This window comes from Trachurus trachurus, assembly GCF_905171665.1.
Source record: "Trachurus trachurus genome assembly, chromosome: 23".
Taxonomy (NCBI): Eukaryota; Metazoa; Chordata; class Actinopteri; order Carangiformes; family Carangidae; genus Trachurus; species Trachurus trachurus.
The window spans coordinates 6,614,421-6,634,186 of NC_139912.1; the positions used below are offsets into that span (position 1 = coordinate 6,614,421).

The 19,766-nt window shown below is 43.0% G+C and overlaps 1 protein-coding gene across 1 annotated transcript in view; it reads right to left on the reverse strand.

The window, feature by feature from the left end:
* Positions 1–19,766, reverse strand: part of LOC311006830 (ankyrin repeat and BTB/POZ domain-containing protein 3-A) — a 205,894-nt gene that overhangs the window by 16,171 nt on the left and 169,957 nt on the right. Inside the window, exons 3-6 of the mRNA XM_083999812.1 lie at positions 18,695–18,938; positions 9,742–9,894; positions 8,186–8,351; positions 3,902–3,991 (exon numbers count right to left, since the gene is read on the reverse strand). Coding sequence (XP_083855938.1) covers positions 3,902–3,991; positions 8,186–8,351; positions 9,742–9,894; positions 18,695–18,938 — 653 coding nt within the window. The remainder of the gene's footprint in view (positions 1–3,901; positions 3,992–8,185; positions 8,352–9,741; positions 9,895–18,694; positions 18,939–19,766) is intronic.

Consider the following 19,766-nt stretch of genomic DNA (forward strand, 5'->3'; position numbering starts at 1 on the left):
TTTAACTAGAAATGACATTTTGACTAGAAATAAGACAAATATTCTTGGTAAGATTTTGAGTTTTTGCAGTGTGAACCCAGAGAGAAAATCAAACACTCTCTTGAGGATCTGTTTCCTGTTTTTACGTCTCATCGTTGTCCTGAACGTGACACAGCGGCTCGGCCCTCTGACCACACACTGTATTATCTATCAGCCTGACTCCGTCCTCTCTGGGCAGGGTTTCATTTCAAAGAGCAAATGAACCCAGGAGAAAATCAAACACACTCTTCAAGATCTGTTTCCTGTTTTTACGTCTCATCGTTGCCCTGAATGTGACACAGCATTGGCCGGGCTCAGCCAAGACCCGGACTCGGCCCTCTGACCACACTCTGTATTATCTATCAGCCTGGCTGGGTTTCATTCAAAGAGCGAATGAACCCGGAGAGAAAATCAAATATACTCTTCAAGATATGTTTCCTGTTTCTACGTCTCATCGTTGCCCTGAACGTGACACAATTATCAAGTGATGGCCCAGGCTCGGCCCTCTGACCACGCTCTGTACTATCTATCAGCCTGACTCCGTTTCTGGGTAGGGTTTCATTCAAAGAGCAAATTAACCCGGAGCGAAAATCATACACACTCTTCAGGATCCGTTTCCTCTACGTCTCATGTCCGTCGTGGCCCTGAACGTGACACAGTTATCAAGCGACGGCAATCTGACCACACTCTGTATTATCTATCGGCCTGGCTGGGTTTCATTCAAAGAGCGAATGAACCCGGAGCAAAAATCCTACACACTCTTCAAGATCTGTTTCCTGTTTTTACGTCTCATCGTGGCCCTGAATGTGACACAGCGTCGGCCGGGCTCAGCCAAGACCCGGGCTCGGTCGTTTGACCACACTCTCTATTATCTATCGGCCTGGCTGGGTTTCATTTCAAAGAGCGAATGAAGCCGGAGCAAAAATCCAACACAATCTTCAAGATCTTTTTCCTGTTTCTACGTCTCATCGTGGCCCTGAACGTGACATAGTTTTATAAAGCGTCAACCGGGCTCAGCCAAGGCCCGGGCTCGGCCCTTTGACCACACTCTGTATTATCTATCGGTTTCATTCAAAGAGCGAATTAACCCAGGAGAAAATCAAACACACACTTCAGGATCTGTTTCCTCTATGTCTCATGTCCATCATGGCCCTGAATGTGACACAGTTATCAAGCGGTGGCCCGGGCTCGGCCCTTTGACCACACTCTGTACTCTCTATCGGCCTGGCTCCGTCTCTGAGCAGAGTTTCATTTCAAAGAGCGAATGAACCCAGAGAGAAAATCCTACACACTGACTCTTCTGGATCAGTTTCCTCTACGTCTCATGTCCGTCGTGGCCCTGAACGTGACACAGTTATCAAGCGTTATCGACCCTAACCCTCGGCCCTCTGACCACACTCTCTATCGTCCTCTCTGAGCTTCTGGGTTTCATTTCAAAGAGCTGAATGAACCCAGAGAGAGAGAGAAAATCCAACACATCCAGCGCAGGCAGAGGCGACCGGGCGGCGCTGCTGACTCATGAACAAAGCGGCGGCAAAAGAGTCAAATTAAAGAGCTGTGCAGTTAGATGCCGTCCCCAGATTTCCAAAGTGGCTTTATCACAGAGTGAATTACGGAGCTGATTTCTAAACGTCGCCCGGAGGAGCCCGTTTTCAAATGCATCTTTGATATAATGTCACGTTTCGTTCCGGCTCCGACGCTAAACAACAGCGGGACCGTTGGTGTTTGTGTCTTCACTGCTGATGAATTATTAATTAGTTCATAACATCAGTCAGTTTCTGCACAAACACTTCAAATCTAAAGACTCTGGAGCGGCGTCTCAACAAAACACTAAATAGTGATAATCAAGGCGACATCTGCCTTTTCTTTATTTAAAGGCTCAGAGGGTTTTTTTGTTTTTCGGTTCAGGCTGTTTATTTTGAAGGAGCTGCAGAGGCAGAAATAACTCACAAGAGAGGAAAATCTGTGAAGAATAAACACACTGAGACTGACTTTATTTATCCCGCTAACCACGTTGTGACCAAAACCAGGACGTTTTGTCTGAGAAAACAAACCCAACTCTGTTTGTTTTCATTCTTTTTGGGCTGATAAATTATTAAATGAAGTCATTAGATTAGACACCTCAGCCAGAAGAATGAGCTCTGCCTGTTCTGTGTATATTGAGTCTGGAGCTGAAAATAGTTTCTGATGAATTCATTTATTTCCTCCAGTTCGTGTTATGTTTGCTAATAAGAAACAGTTTCCCAACAACAGACTGGACTGCAACTAGTCTCTGGTTTGTTTGTTTGATGGTAACAAGCAGGATTAACCCTTTAATTGCCAGCTAACATGGACGAATCGGCCTTGAGATTGAAGCAGGTGATATGGGTTTTACTGTTGGTGCAGATCTGGGGTTTGTTTAAGAAGCTCTGAATCATTAATTATTAAATATGAAACTTAAAGGGATAGTTCAGCATTTTGGCAAATTGGCCCATTGCTATAATCCCTATAGTTTTAGGAGTAGGTTCATTACCTTTAATTTGGTGGAAGCTATAATTTGTTTTAGAGGTAAATGCAGAGACTACTTGCAGAAAAACTGCCCCCGAGGGGAGCGTGCATCAGCAGTTTTGCATGAATTTACCTCTAAAACAACTCTGTCTCATAACGTTCTGTTATTATCTCATAGCGTGGTGAATGTGCAGGTCACAACTTGTCCACCAGAGCGTTTTGGAGTTGTTGGATTGTGTATTTGATGAGTTTGATGAGGGAAACCAAGAAATCCCATTAGCCTCCGTAGCGTAGCTCTGAGCAGCTCGCGGCTCTGCTCTGCTGTTCTAACAATAGCTTGCACCGACAATAACAGTAAAGGTAACAAATCTACTCCTAAAACTATAGGGATTATGGCAATGGGCGAATTTGCCAAAATGTTGAGCTATCCCTTTAATCTGTAGTTTGAATTATTTTCCACAGCTTTGCGGCTTCACTCAGTCAAAAAACAGAAGATCAGTGTGTTTAATATTATATCTGATCAGTGCAAAAACATCTGTATCACCAGTCTCCATTAGAAAAACATAAAGAGATATATAAATATGAATATGTATCATTATTATGTGGATGATCCGTCCTCCTCGTTTCTGCATAAACTCAGGTAACACTTTGGTTTCGAGTCAACACACCTGCACTAAACACAAACACTGAACCACGGGGGTCAACAGTGAGGTCAGTGAGGGGGAGGAGCCTTTCTATTCTGGCATCTTCTGTTTGCCAACTGAGACCGAAGCAGAAACACACACACACACACTTACAGTACACAACAAGCAACACAGAGCGGCTCCACTGTTACTGCTCTGACTTGACCACAGTAAATAAAGGCGGTGAGGTTCATGCTTCACGTACAGTCTGCAGGAGCGCGTTACATAAGTGCACACACGCGTCGCGCGCGCACAAACAACAGCGATGCATTATTGATGCGTAAGAGTAAAGGAAACAGCTGCTGTGGATGTGGATGAGGGAGTATCACAGGATTTTTTTTTTTTTTTTTTTTTTTAATTTTCATTATTATTCTCCATCGGCGCCGTCGTTGTTACCGTGCCAACAATGATCCTCGTTTGTCGCTTATCAGTGCACTTGATGTAACGAGCTGCTGCCAGGAGAACAGAGAGCATGCCGAGCGCAGGTGAGACGATGGAGACAGAGAGGAGGAGGAAGGAGGGAAGGGAGGAAGTAAAGGAAGGTAGGAAGAGGAGGAGGAGGAGGAGGAGGGGGGGTTGACACAAAGCTGGTTCATTGTTTTCACTTCACAACAACAACAACAACAACAGCAACACAATGTAAATGAACATATTGGACAAATATGCACGAAAAAATGTGGAAGAGACGTTGAGCTGTGACGGGCGACACTGACCTCGCTGTTGATGTCGGCTCCGGCGTCCAGCAGCATCTGGACCATGGCCTCGTCGCCGCGGACGCACGCGTACATGAGCGGGGTCATCCCCTGCAGGAGGGGGGAGGACGGAGGAGGAGGAGGAGGAGGAGGGAGGAGGATTTGTGTGAAAAGGTGCTGCATTCAGGTGCATCAGATAAAAATAAAATAAATGGTAACACTTTATTTGACACCTATCTCTATAATGCATTATAACTTACATACTTATAATGAGTTATAATGCAGTTATAGCACTGTATAACTATAGTTATAAACAGTCATAAATTATCATAATGCTTTATAAAAATAATCATAACACACTATAAAGCATTTTATCATGACTTATAAGGTCAGGTATTATAATATGTTATAAGCATTATAACTCTATTATAATACTTCACCTTGTAAGCCATTATAAAATGCCCTGTGATGTGTTGATATGATAATTTATGAGTGTTTATAATGATTATATCAATGATAAGCCAATTATAACACATTATAACTATATCTATAATGCATTATTGATGTGAGTTACTAAGAATTATAACGTATTATAACTTTATTTATAATTTTTTATTTAACCTTTATTTAACCAGGCAGAATCATTAAGAACGAGTTCTTAACTAACAAGTTCTTAACTAACTCATTATAAGTATGGTTATAATGCATTATAGAGATAGGTCAAATAAAGTGTTAACCAAATAAATAAATACAAGAAGCACGGAAATGCTTCTTGAACAATCTGATGTTCAAAAGTGCTCAAATGAAATCTACTCGTGCAGACTGAGCAGGTTCGCTGCAGTGTGTATTTACTGCTCTGCTCTCTCTCTCCATCTCCAGCCTGAAGCAGGAGGCTCAGACTCTCAGTGAAGGCTGTTTTGTGCAGTGTGGAATTGACTCGGCCTTGTGAAGGAGCTGCTTGTCAGAGATAGTTAGACAGGAGGGTCTGTGGGACGCCCGTCACCCTGCCACTCACCTTCACAATAAAAGCTCCGGCTGAGCCCCGTCCCTCATGTTCCTGTTCCCTCTACCAGCCACTCACACAGAAAGTGAGAAGCCAGTGGGATAAAAAGACTTCCTCTGCTTTCTGTCAGTGAATGTAGCTCATATTATATTACATTTAATTAAGAGAAAGGCACCACTTGTGTGTCGGTAACAAAAGAAGAACTTTATCTGCAGCTTTAACAGGGGTTTCCACTGTTGTGTAAAAATATGCAACTAAAAACTGTCTCTGTGCCAAAAACACAAATATATCTGGAAATATCCAGATTGGGTTCTTGAAAAAATATTAATAAATGGCTTGTAATGTTGTTGTCTTGATTCAGTCCAGATTTCTTCATATAAGGGGTCACAGTTTGAAATATCTGAGCAACAACATCTCCAGATTCTTGGGTATTTTTGCTCAGTGTGTGATTTCTCTCAGTGTGTTCTGCACTTGAGCTCCAGCTGAGAAAAGGATTCATCCCCCAAAAACAAGACCCAGCGTCTCATCAGTCTGGAGAGTGAGGTGCACAAAATAAAAAAGCACCAATGTCAAATCTCTAACTCCTACAACTCTCCAAAACTTCATCTCAGCAGCAGCAGCAGCAGCAGCAGCAGCAGATACTAATGTGCGACCTTGGTTTATTTGGTCAAGGTGACAAACGGAGATCGAGGTTTAATGTGAGAAGGTCTGAGGTCTGGAGCTTCTCTGAGCTCTGAGCGGCCTCCACTTTTCCTCCCACAGCCCAAACACATTTAGGCTTCTGCTGGATTGTAAACTCTTAACACCCCCCCCCCCTCCTCGCTGTTTAAGTGGTGTGAATGTGAGGGCAGCTCTAGCTCTGTGACAGACTGCAGCCTAATGGACTGTTGTTGGACCTCCACTGTTTTTGGAGAAAAACTAAAAACCCACGAGAGACTGTGCAGGTTTAGTTACTTAGAATTATTGATTACAAATCTCCAAGTTTAAATTAAGCCACATAAATAGGCAGGTAAACTAAATATACAACAACCAGCTGTCCGCACATAAACAAAATCTACTTTCACTGCAGTTTTTACAGCCTCAGACTTTCATCTTGTTCTGTGATCGTCTATTAAAAGTCCTGTTTTCTGCCCATGAGAAGCGAAAACACATCATTTCTTTACAAACACCCATGAAACTGCGTTGTTAAGGCTCATTCTTTGGTGTTTTCTAACTATACCACGATAAATGTGAACATGCATTTCTGTGCCATCAGCAAAGCCCCTGAAGAGACCATTAGCCGTTCCTATAGGGCGCTCGCCAGCAGCTGTGCTCATTACTTCAGCAGGAAACCCAACGTTGAACACAGAGAGCCTGCGTGGTCCCCGAAGCCTCTCTTTATGTAATGTTCTTTAAATCACCACTGAAGTGCCACATGTGCAAGATATAAGTTCTCCAATCAGCTCCGTGCATAATGACTGCACTTATAGAAAAACTCTGTGTTCCTACAGAACGTATAATTCCTTCTTGTCGATCAGAGGCAGTTACTCAGTCACATGACATCTCAAAATAACTGAGTAGATGGACTGAGACCCCCCTCATGTTAAATCTTATATCTCTGCAGGCCACCATATGCACCGATCGCTCTCTGGAGCCCGGCGAGCCCACACACATTATGCTCCGAGCTGCACGGCGTGGTGAAATCACAAAAGAAGTTCAGTGTAAACGAAGCAGCAGGTTCGTCCATATTTATCAGACGTTTTTTTAAAGTGTTTCTGGACGAGCTTCCATAAAACAGACTTCAATCATGCGGCTGATCGGAGCCGTAATGTTCGGAGCCGAGGCCTTTTACGACCGGCTCGTAACACAACGCGGCACTTCATGTTTAAGACTTCACGTCCCTTTGTGGTGATTCATCCTTAAACATTTCCTGGATCCACTTAATCAGCAGACGGCTAACAGGCCGATAGATGACGGACCCCGACGGCGACGACGACGATCAGCATCATCCCCACGATCTCAGCCGACGGATGATGACAGACAGCAGAAAGCAGATTTCACTTTATTGCTCCTAACAGTCCTTTGCACCACTTAGCTGCTTTTTTTTTTCTTTTTTCTTTTTTTTTTTTTTTACAAGGGAATAAAAATAAAAAAAGCCTGGATGTCACCATGGCTTCATATTTATGTGAGGAGTGAGGAGGGAAAGTGTCAGTCGGTACAATTTGCTGCAAATACTAAAAGCCAAACTCCGGCCTGTTCCAGTCAAATGATCTGAGTGGATGTGGCATAAATCAAGCTGCTAAAAGTCAGCGAGGAAAAAGAAACTTTGCACAAACACAGATCCTTTTTTTTTTTTTTAAAGGGAGTATCTGAGTGGAAACCTGCTAAAAGTTTCTTAATTGAACTTAACCAGGCACAGCTTTCTGACCGTGGAAAATCAGATCGCGCTATTAGCTTCCACTTAGGGCGAGGAACAACCAATATTTCCATTGACGGGGGAATTTAGAAAATTCCCAAATGGCATTAAACACTTGGATGCAGCAGGGCAGAGATATCGACCGGAAGGTTTCAAAGCAAAGCCCATCAAAGCTGCGTCCAGGAAAAGTGCTGCTGCATCCGGAGGTCCAGCTTTCCTTTGTTAGGTTTTTGGATAAACAGCAGAGCTACAATCTAGAGGTAGAACATATCTGAATTTGAATTTATAAGAGTTTCAGAGCAGATTTCATCATAAGTGGATTCAATTACCTATCAATCTATAATCATAACCCAAAATTAGACCTTTTTTCCCAAATATTAAACCTCATAAACTGAAATCTGTTATTTTTCATCCTGTGGACTCTCTCTGAGCTGCTCCTGTGTGCTTTTCATTATCCTTCAGATGTGGTCCGGAGTGAAAATTGACTCAGGGATGAAGGTCCAACCTTTACGATAAGATTGTGATGACCTACAGATCGGCGCAAGCGGGATAAAAAGCACTTATAGAGCTGTGAGTGTTTCCAGTAGCAGCACGGTGACCTCAATAATTGTGAGGTGGAGAAAAGGCTCAGACAGGTGAGAGCGGAGCGGCCCTCCCCCTTTTCACTGAAAACACCCATTTGTTGCAGCCGGAGTGAAATGTTTCCTGTAAATAATGTGAAATTTGAAAAGTTGCATCATGGGAGAAGAGTGTCACACATTGCATTACTCATATAGAGCCGCCTGCGCCCAGTGTGTGTGTGTGAGAACTGGGGCGGGTTGCCAGGTTATGCTTGCTAGAAAGCCACCATTCACTGTGCAAGGTGCAATGTGATGCTGTGTGTGTGTGTGTGTGTGTAGTGCCGGACCTGTTCGCTCATGCTGTTGATGCCGTCGGGCCCCAGCAGGTTCACGGCCTGCTTGACCAGGTCCGTCCGTCCGCAGTTGAGCATCCTGAAGCCCAGATCCTGCAGGAACTTGGCCTCCGTGGAGGCGGCGTCCAGTTTCCTGGTGGCACAGAAACAATCCTCCGCTCTGCAGACGGAATAAACAGATCCATTACTGTGATTAAGTGGGAGCTTATCTCAGAAATGGATTTTGCGATCAGCGGATATACATCTCTGCTTGCTGCACGGAGGAGGAAACAGAAAGCGAATGCCACTCTGCTTTTCACAACTTAAACTCTGTCTATGCTATCAGGAAAAAAAAATGTTTGCACACAGCCTATAGTAGACTCATGTTTGCATTCGTGAACGTATCATTTTCCTGTCCGTGCTTCTGGATGGATCTCTGCTTTCCCTTATTTCCTAAAGTAGCTTTTCTCCAGGTAAGGCTTCTGCTGCCTGTGACTCATTATTACTCATTCATGTCTCCTGGAAAAACCTCTTTATCCACGCTAGGAACAGCTGTCACTGCTCAACTTTCCCCGGGGTCACGGAGGAACCTCTTCATGATGTTTGTCCAATGTCTTGTTAGTTATGTTCTGAATTTAATTTGTTTTCTTTTTAATTTATTTTTGGCAGTGAGAGTGGAGAGAGTGGAGAGAGAGATAGAGAGGAAAGGCAGAGGAGAGGGAGGGGAGGACATGCAGCGAAGGGACTGGGCTGAATTTAAATGAAGGATACTGTGGCAACAGCTCAGCCTTAAAGGTCCCATATATAGAGATGTAGTGTGTAGTTTTCTATGTGTAGTGTGACTATAGATCAGCTCTAGGTTCTGTATTAATACTGTGAAAGTATCAAAGCCTCAGTCCACAGAGAAATGCACACAGCCTGTATTCAGAAACTGAGCCTTAAAACCAGCCGTCAGGACTTCCTGTCACTTTGTGATGTCACAACAAAGCCCCGCCCACCTAGACCAAAACATCCACCCAACACTTGCATTATTTGGTTTCTCTGAGTGTTTTATTCTGAAATCTGCTCTGTTTTTTGAATTATATTTTATTCAGAAGACAGTCAGCCAATCAGAAGAGAAGCTCAGAGCCTCCTCTCTTCTGATTGGCTGACACCGACCTGTTGTTACTAGAGCTCCAGAGAGAAGCTGAGAAAACTAACACTCCTCTAATGGATCAACATTTCAAAATAAAACACAGGAGAACTGTAAAACATGCAACATTGTGTTAGATTTCTTGCTTTTATAAGACATATGTTGTAATTATTTCTAGAGTGTGCACATCATAACTTTCCTGAAGATGTGCAGAGTTGGACTTTTATGAAACCTCAGAGCTGAGATAATGGGCTCAGGGCGAGACAACACTCCCTGTACCAACACAATCTGGCTGATCCTCTCACTCTCCTGCAGCACAGGTGTCATAAATGGGGTTTTAAACCAAAGAACGACTCCCCATAGTCACAGCTTTCTAACTACATACAGCAGCTGGCTCACGGCCCGGCCTACACCTATCACATTAAATCATTATTCTTACTTTATTTGTCGAGGTTCACAGTCCACGCCGGGGAGCAGCAGCCTGGCCGCCTGCCTCACGTCGTCGCTGTCCACGGAGAAGCTTCGTCGATGCTCGGTGTGGGCGACCGCCACCCGGATCCACTCCATCAGCGGCGGCAGCACCAGGAACGGCCTAAATTAAAAAATAAAATGTTTGGTGTCAGGTCAGGTGAAAGACATCCCAAGGTTTTTTTTTCCTCCTCAGGTAAGAATCTGTTTCATAACGCTCGACGATGTTGCTCTCTTCACCTCTCGAATAAAAATCGCTTAATATACACTCTGGTCCGACATCGATAGCCACAAACTTTCTAATTAAAGATGCCCTTTCAGATAACTCAACAGACAGCTACACCACATCAGCATTCATAATTTAGGGCTCAGACAGTGCAGAGCAGAAAGAGATCTAGATGCTGAAACCTCCCTAAATGCTGTTATTACCTCCTTTAATCAAAATCAGTAATGGGTCTTGGCTGGATGACATGTTCATATTTCATCATTTCTTTCTAGGACTTGTGTGTGTGTGTGTGGGTGTGAGTATGTGAGTGTGTGTGTGTGTCTGCCTATCCAACAGAGGACCTTCCCATCATTACACACCTAACAACACACTGCACTGAGCCAACAGGGGACAATTTTTACAGGTCCACCCGTTGGTCATGCCTTATAAACTGCTGTAATTACGACTAAAAGCCTCTGATGAATTGATTTTAAATTTAGCCCGCAGGTGTCTGAGCGCTACAAAGCTCAGGAGGTTGTGTGTGTGTGTGGGGGGGGGCCTTCACACTCTTGACCCTCTTTTTTTAATCATTAGATAGTATGAAACAGACTTCAGCTACATATATTATAACAGGTTTGATTTGTTTGATTTCCTCGGGGCCGTCCTGTGTGGGTTCTCCAGCTTCCTCCCACACACACATTAGGTTGATCGGTGACTCTAAAATTGCCCATAGATGTGAACATGAGTGTGTCGACCCTGTGAAAGACTGGTGGACCCCGACCACACCCTGTGTCAGCTGGGATTGGCCCCCAGCCAGCCCCCCCTTTACCTGGCAGGCAGGTATTTATCACGCATGGATGGATATGTTATAAATATTATAAATTGCTTCCTGGCTCCAGCTCTGTACTTAATGCACAGTCACAAGAGTGGCATCCATCTTTTCATCTACCTCTCTGCAAGAAACTTCCTTTAATGTCCTCCCTCCTACATGTATATACATAAAGAGAGAGTACAGTGGGTACAGAAAGTATTCAGACCCCCTTCAATGTTTCATCATTTGTTGTGTTGCAGCTTTATGTTAAAATCAATAAAATTCATTTTTTTTCCTTAATTTACACTCAACACACCATCACGACAGCACAAACCCAGTATTCAGACACTTTGCTGTGACATTCAGGCGGCGTAAATTTCTTTTGTTCGTCTTTGAGATGGTTCTACACCTTGATTTGAGTCCAGCTGTGTTAAATAGTTTGGACATGATTTGGAAAGGCACCCCCCTGTCTAAATAATAGATTGCAACATAACAAATAGTAAGAAATTGAAGGGAGTCTGAATACTTTCCATAGCCACTATATATGTGCATGTGCATTGGGTTATTTCTAAGCACTTTGTCTTTATTGTGATAGAGACAGAGGGAGTTAGAGGTCGAAGCCTTATTGATGGTGTTAATCCAGGTGAGAGACTGAGCCATTCACCTCCTTCTTTCAACATTGAACTGAGGGTGAAATGAGGCGAACTCTGTGTTCCCACACTGCACAGTTTACTATGAAAGCAGTGTCAGATAACCTCCTGAAATCCAGTCATTATTTGAAGGAATGATTTCAGATCAAACAGCCTTTTTTCCTCCTTTCCTGCTCTGTGGTCGCTGGGTTTTGACAGCTACGCTGAGTGTTGTCGTTGGCGGCTGCAGCTGTAACTTTAAAACCTGGTTGAAAAACGTTGCGCCCTTGACTCCTGGATGATTCCTGCTGGGCTTTTCACTTCGAGCTGAGACTGAGGCCGGCGCTGCATGGGTCTGGGCTGAAAGTCAACACCTTGATACATGTTGAAGAAACACTACTGACCTGCCACTGGCTTTTTATATAACGGAAAAATACTGTGCATGATGACTGGATGATTGCTGTTTGTTTTCTAAGTAAACGACTGATCACTGGGATCAAACCTTTGACACGTATCTTAAAGGGGAACTGTGCAATTCTGGTCGCTTTTCTGCTGTTTTGCTAACCCTCCTCTCGGCCATGTGCACTTGTTTTCAATGAAGCCAGCGAGAAATCAACGTTATTTATCATATACGATGTTAAAGCAGAAGTAAGTGATATATTTGTGTTAATATAAGTCTTAAATAGTTATATCTTCCGACAGCAATCACTTACATAGAGTGTTTGGTCTGAAACACGGGTCTCTCAGTCCCTCTGCTCTGCTCTGAGTCGAGGAGAAAACATTTATCGTATCCTACAGTTTTTATCCAATGAGGAGAGAGAACGGCATGCAGGGCTGTGTGTGCAGCCAAGGGACGCCGTGAATGTGGCGATGTAGGGACGAGGACTGTTATGGTGCGTTCAAGGAAACTCGTATTTTTCCGACCGTGAAGTCGTACCAGTTTAATCTGGTACGAGTTCACGGGTCGGAAGTTACGAGTGGCCGTTATAGTGACTTTCACCGGTAAAACAGGTCGGAAAAACACGAGTGGGTTGCCTGAAACGCTACAAAGTCGTAAGTTGTGACTTGAGGCTGTAATTTACGATTTCAAAAGCCTGCCTGGAACACAGCATTAGCGAAAACGACCGGACCACTTACTTCTGCTTTAAGATGTGTATATTTGTGTAGTTTTATCTGTCATAAACAAGAGATTACGGGTTACGGGACGTGTTGTGTCGCGGTGTCACAGAGACGAGAGCTGGGACACGGGGTCGGAGGCTCTGATCTTACAAGGTTGGTTTTCAGCCAAGAGATGCTAGGTGGAAGGCAGAGAGCCTCCATTCTCCCTGGAACAAGTTACAAGTCATTTATTTAACCATCACAATAACTCCGAAGTTGTTTAATTAAGGTAAAAAATGTAGAATACTCTTTAAATATCTTTATATATTCCCTGACTGTGGAAACTGAAGCTGCAGCACCACTTTCCTGCAGCACGTCCCCTGACACGGTCGCTACATTAGCCGCCTAGCGACTGCGTAGCATCTGCTCTTGTTCAACCAGAGCCACCCTGAAACCATATTATGATGCGATGGCTCAGTCCCGCTGTGCAGTGGCTTATTCCATCCTCAGAGGATGGGATTACAAAGTCTCACATCGCCCTGGCGATCAGCTCCCCGAGCTCCACTGGGGCAGACGGAGCTGCCAAGAATAAATATATAAATAAAAAAATAAAAAACCCTGGGAAAAAAAATACTAGTCAGGTATTTATCATAAAGTGCAAGGTGACTATTTTATCTTGGAACAAGGTTTCTGAGTGAAGTGCTGAGCAAGTCGTCGCCGGTGCTCTCGGATTTTCGCTCCGTCACAGTAACTTAGTCACAGAGGGAGAAAGAAAAGCCAGACAGAGACAAACCGGTCATAATAAAGCTCCTATTATATTCAGCTGTCTCAAGTATACAGTAAAGTCTGGCTGACAACACTGTCCTCAACAAATACAATACAAACATTACAAACTATGGCAAAGTTGCATGAAACAACAGGAAATAAACTAGTATTTGCGGTATTGATTCGTCCATCTAATCTTATCACAATCATCTCCTCTCCCATGTGACCTGAACGCAGCACTAGTCATTGATTTACCTGCGTGTTTAAAAATGAAAATAATAAGAATAAGTTTATTTCAATAGATAAAGGGACATCATCTTATCTTGTCATTTTCTGCATAAAAAGATGTTTTTCACTCTTTTACGTTTCACATTGATTTATCTGTTGACATTAACGTTCCCATCATCATCATTACTTCCTTTCCCATGTGACTTGAATGCAGCACTAGTCACCTACTTTCTCTGATTTACCTTAAAAGTGAATTTAATAATGGGCTATCAGTTTATTTTCAATAGATAAAAAGGATGTCATCTTATCTTATCTTATTATTTTCTACATGAAAAGATATTTTTCACACTTTTAAGTGTTACAGTGATTTAGATTTTACACCTTCTGTTGACATTAACGCTCCCATCATCGCCATCATCATCATTATCTCCTTTTCCCATGTGACTTGAGCGCAGCACTAGTCACCTACTTTCTCTGATCTACCTGTGCGTTTTTAAAAGTGAATCTAATTGACTGATTGTCTCATTAAAATATGGATTTTTCACCGTGACTCACATTGTTTTTATTCTCTTGCACTGGGTGAAGTTCATGGATGTCGACCCCCCCCCCCACCCCTCCTCCTCCTCCTCCTCCTCCTCCTCTGGCACCGTGCCCTCGCTAAATCCTGCTCATTCATAATAATTATCCTCCCCGGCTCATAGAAATGGGCCTTTCTCTTCTCTACATTAGCGAGCTAATGACAAACAGAGGAACCTTGGGACAGGTCCAACGTGAGGCTTTTTGCTGCGTCTTTCCCTTAAAGCAGGTCAGCGGCAGAAACCGGAAATTGACTCCTCATTTGGCAAACATGATTTTCTTTTCTTTTTTCTCCCTCATTTGCACTTAGATGCTGTGAATATTTTCTTTTTATGAACTCAATGACTCAGTGTTCTCTTAGAAAAATACTGTATGTACTTATTCCTCAAAACACAATATAACAGGAGTAATTCTGACTCAGCTGGTCCCGTTTGGACGAGAATAAAACAAACAATTTTCCTCTGAAACCATGAAGTAGTCTCGTATGCGCATTAAGAAACTTTAAAACATTAAATTAAATGGGCTAATTTCATGTTATAGTCAGATAATTATATTACATATCCATCAGTCCAGCTCCCCCGCGGAGCTCCTTCTCCCTTGTGGCCCACTGGCTAAGATAAATTTCTCCCCCAAAACTACAAGTCAATTTTATTTATACAGCAACAGATCATAACAGAGGTTATCTCAGGGCGTTTTTCATAGAGACGAAAGTCAAGACTGTTTTTATTATGGTTTTACACCGTGGTGGGGAAAAACCTAAGATGAAACAGAGATGAAGGGGAGGAGGAGGAGGAGAAGCCATTTAGTTTTGTTTTACTGTCTTTAAATTAATCATACTGACATTATTGTGTTGTTAACTTCTACCTAGAGACGTGTTGTTATGTAGCTTTCATGCACAAACTATCTAGATAACTAACTTGTTACCAACTGGAGCAACTCAGACTCAGCTCTGAATTCTGACTTCTGTAAATGCATGCAACATCCCATTATGGTGAAACTACGATGGCCTGGATGAGTCAGCACAATTGCAAAAAAAACAACACATCTATCTAACTATCTTGCTAACTGGCAAAGAGTTGCTTCTGTGACGTCATTATCAGGTCTGAATTTTGACTTCCATAAATGCAACATCCCATTATGGTGAAACTATGGTGGCTCAGATGCAAAAGAAACAACACAAATCAAAATGTGGCTTTTGCATCATAGTTTCTGCTCTTAAATGTCTCCTAGACATTGTAACACACAATGGGTTGGCACTGGAGCCATTTTGGCTCAGATAACGAGCTCTGACTCTGGCTGCAGCAGATGGGGGATCCAGTCATTTACACTAAAAAAAAATGTTCATAACTCTGTGAAATGTTGTTCATATAGCTATTACTTTAACTATTTGCATAATGTTACTATAATGTCACTTTATTAGAAGAATACTTAATTTTTGATCGTTTGAAAATCGGTCAAAAACTGAGCAAGTTCTGGTTATTTTAGTAGAACATGCACCAACGGCTTAATGCCCTGATGGAGCAAGTCGACTGAGCCAAGATGGCGGCCGTGTGGTGACGCTTGTGTCATTGGGCAGCAGCGTCAGGTGCGTTATAGTCTTCTTATATTTGTCATGTAAGATATTTAATGACACATGAGATGAGAAATGGGATGTTGACCCATCTGAGCCACCATAGTTTCTGCTTTTATTGGAGTTAATAGGCTAAAAGTCTCCTGGTCGTTTTCATTAATACAGCACCAGATCATAACAGAGGTTATCTCAGGGCGTTTATAGACAAAATTTGAGACTGTTATCTTTGTGGATTTTATATTGGGGCGATAAAAACCTGAAGAAGAACCAGAGAGGAGGAGGAGGAGGAAGAAGAGAACCACATACCCAACAGAGACAGACCATTAGGGAGTGTTGTGTTTACTGTGTCTGCAGCTGCCTGGTCCTTCTGTAAATTTGCTGCGGGCGCATGTTTAATCAGGGCAGTAGCTTTTTTAAATATCGACGCACTGTGTTTGACAAGTCAACATTTCGTACGTGCACGGCTCTTCCTCGCTATTTTTTTTTTTCTTCCTACGAGCGGCCGGAGAGCTATCTTTGTCTTTCTACACCTCCTCCGGTCTGCCAGGAATGTGCAGGTCTGACTAATGTGACGACTCAGGCCTCCTGAACTGTCTGCTTCCTCCTCAACGCTGCGTTTACAGTGGAGGTTTCTGAACGTCGTCCATCGATACAGACAACCGACACCCAGAGACAGAAAATCCCCTCCTGTCGAGTCGAAAAAATACTGAGTGTAACAGTTTTCATCTTTCTCACAGACCTCTGAAATTAAAGCGTTTTTCTTCTTGTGAGGGTAATTCAGCGTTGGATAGATATGTAGAGCTCAGGTGTAAAAAAAAAAAGTCATTTCGGCAATTTACTTCCCTTCAGTAAGTTTTCACCTAACAGAGGCTTATCTGAATCTTCTCAAAATAAGCCCAAAAGAGTATTTTAGCTCATTTACTCCGGGTCTGTCTCGCTCTTATCCCACTGTGTTATTCAGGCCCTTTTCCTACTCCGTCTTCAACCTTTCAGCAGAATGCTAAATAGAGAATTTTCTCTGCGGGGGCCCGAGAGCCTGCTGACATGTCACTCCGCCTGACATTCCTCCCGCTCCCCGGGGAAGTCGGGATGGAGTTTTATCTCTTCAGCGCGGAGGAAAGATGTTGGAATATCTGTCCATCCGTCCATCCGAGTGAAGTCCCTCTGGTTCCCATCAATCTGCTAAACGCCTGGGGAGGTGTCAGCGATGACCAGCCCACGCAGCATCTTCTTAATATATATATATAAAAAAAAACTTGTGCAAGAAAAGTCGGGAGCATCTGTGCAAAACCTTTAACAACACTTATAAAAAATAAAAAAATTAAAATCCTGTGGCTGTACTAGTGAGTCCGATGGAGGATAAATGTGTCTGCGAATCAAGATGGAGAGCGCTTGGAAGCCGTGTGGAGCTTTTACGGCGTGTGCACGGTGCCAGGAAATGTGGGCGATGGACATTTTTGGGAGATTGGATTTTAACTTACACAAACATTTGTCAGAGACAGAAATCATCTTACTTGTTGATTTACAGCTTGATGGGCAGAGGCAGAGGGCTGCACGTCGCGGTTCACAAAGCCACTAATCGACTGAGAGTGAATAACAAAGAAGGAATTCATGTCAGAAAGACTCTTTCTTTTCTTTTTTTTCATCTTTTTGGCTTTTTCTTCTTTGTACTGGTTCAGGGACACGATCCAAAGTCTGAATTTCAACATGAATACATTATCTGCGGCTCCAGAGTCTGTTCCACTTCAAAACTTTTTAAAAATTCAGCTTGTTTTTGTCCTGATTTTCTCATTTCCAGCCATATACAGATCATTTATCTTACATTACATCATATTGGGCTTCTGCTTTAAGTTACGTTGTGTTTGTTTCCAACTCAGAAGTCGGTATTCCCAACATCAGAAACATCCTGAAGTCGTAATTCCAGCTCGGAAACTCTGAGGAACTTCAGTAACCCTGAGGTCACAATCCAAGATGGCTGCTCTGTGCACCAACAGTGAATAAAAGCTGAACATTTGTCATACCATCAGTGTTGTGCAACTTCTACCTTCTAGACGAGTTGTTTTGTTGCTTTCATGCACAAACTATCTAACAAAGTAGCTCACAATGCTAACAACAACAAAAGCTAACACATAGAAGTTGATTTTCCATCTTGTCCCTGGGACGACTCAGATGTGACGTCATCCCCAGCTCTGAATTTCGACTTCCACAAATGCAACATCCCATTATGGTGGAACTACGATGGCCCAGATGAGTCAGCACAAATTCAAACGACACAACACATCAAAATCATCAATCAAAATGTGGCTTTTAGCATCATGCTGACCCATCTGGGCCACTGTAGTTTCTGCTCCAATTGATGTTAAAAGTCTCCTAGTCATTAGCTGTGTTTCCATTACCTCTAGAAATGAGCAAAACCTAAATCTCGCAATAAAAAACATGTAATGGAAATACCTACGTTTTGAAAAACCTCTCAAATATCGCCAAAACATTTTTACGCTCTCATGAGGTGGTTTTTCAGTCGTGTCGATATCAAAGTGTGACGCAAACGTGTAATGGAAACACTTCCTTCTGGAAATAGTTCCTTCTGTTACAGTTGCGAGACCTTTAGACTTTACGAGAGTTACGGCTCATTTGCAAAACACTTGACAATGGAAACTTCTGCAAATAGCAATTCTACTTTTTTGAGATTTCAGAAATAACTCTATTATTATAAGAAAATGAAAATAATATAATCATGGGGAATGCATATGTAAATGTGGGAAACTAGGTAGGGTATGGGGTTTTATGTTTTATGTATTTGTGGGTGTATGAAATGTGGGAATGCATGTAAATGTATGTAATATGGTCAAGGATACACTCCTGTGGTCCTTTTTCCTGACTGTCTGCACTTCTCGAGGCTGTATGTATGGAATGGTGAAAACAATTTTCCTGTAAAGGACAAATAAATCCATCTATCTATCTATTATTTTGCAAAAACCTGCAATGGAAACAGCTATTGTTACACACTCTGAGACACTGACTGTTGCAGTCAGACTGACTCACCTCTCCGTCTGCAGGGTGACCTTCGAGGGCTCCACGTTGGGGTTCTCCCACTCCATCTGCGGGCAGTGCATGAAGTAACAGAGGGTGTAGAGGGCCTCGGGCTCCCAGTGCACCGTGGTGGCGCTGGGGGTTGTGGTGGTGGTGGTGGTGGTGGTGGTGGTCTTCTGGTGGACCGGGGTCCCGTTGCTGGGGTTTTTGATGTGCAGCGGCTGCAGGTGGTGCATGGCCCTGGACACCAGATCACCTGCAGGACAAATATATAAATATATTAATATATATCATTATGAATACATGAGGACACGATGTGCTGCACAAACAGAAAAACTCATCATGTATGAAATAACAAAGTCCTACGCATTTACTCTGAGAGCTCGCATCCATTTCCTCACAGCACTTGTGTGTGTGTGTGTGTGATGACGATGATGTACATAGAGCCGTGCTCCTTCATTCACACACACACACACACACCCTCTGATTCATCGTACATTTAGTCATACACATGTGCCCACACACTCCTTGCTTAGTGGGAAAGTGCTGCCTTGAAATGAAATCATATGGAAGTGCACTCCAACTCTTTATTCTGTCGTCATTTTTTATCCCTCGCTCTTATTTTTCTCTCCTTTTTTTTTTTGAATGCGACCACCCACTGTGTCACAGTGAAACTACAATATCTGTGTCAGCGAGTGTGTGTGTGTGTGTGTGTGTGTGTGTGTGTGTGTGTGTGTGTGTGTGTGTGTGTGTGTGTGTGTTAGAATTTAAATGAATGTTATGTTGAAAGCAGGAAATATGACAGTGGGAGAATCGTCCTTTAATCAGTTGTGTATAGGTACAAAGATCTTTTCACACAGACTTTAGTTTGTGGTTGTCTAAGGGTTGAGGTTTAAGAGTAACACACACATACACACAAGGACACACACTTTTCTGTGAAAACTACACAAGCTACAGAGACAAAGCAACCTTTTTTCTCACAACATTTCCTGCTTCTTCCTTGTTAAATGTGGTTCACTGCTCTTGGGGTGAACCTGCGTCTGTGCACAGCACGAACGAGGGAGAAATGAAAGTCTGGAGAAAT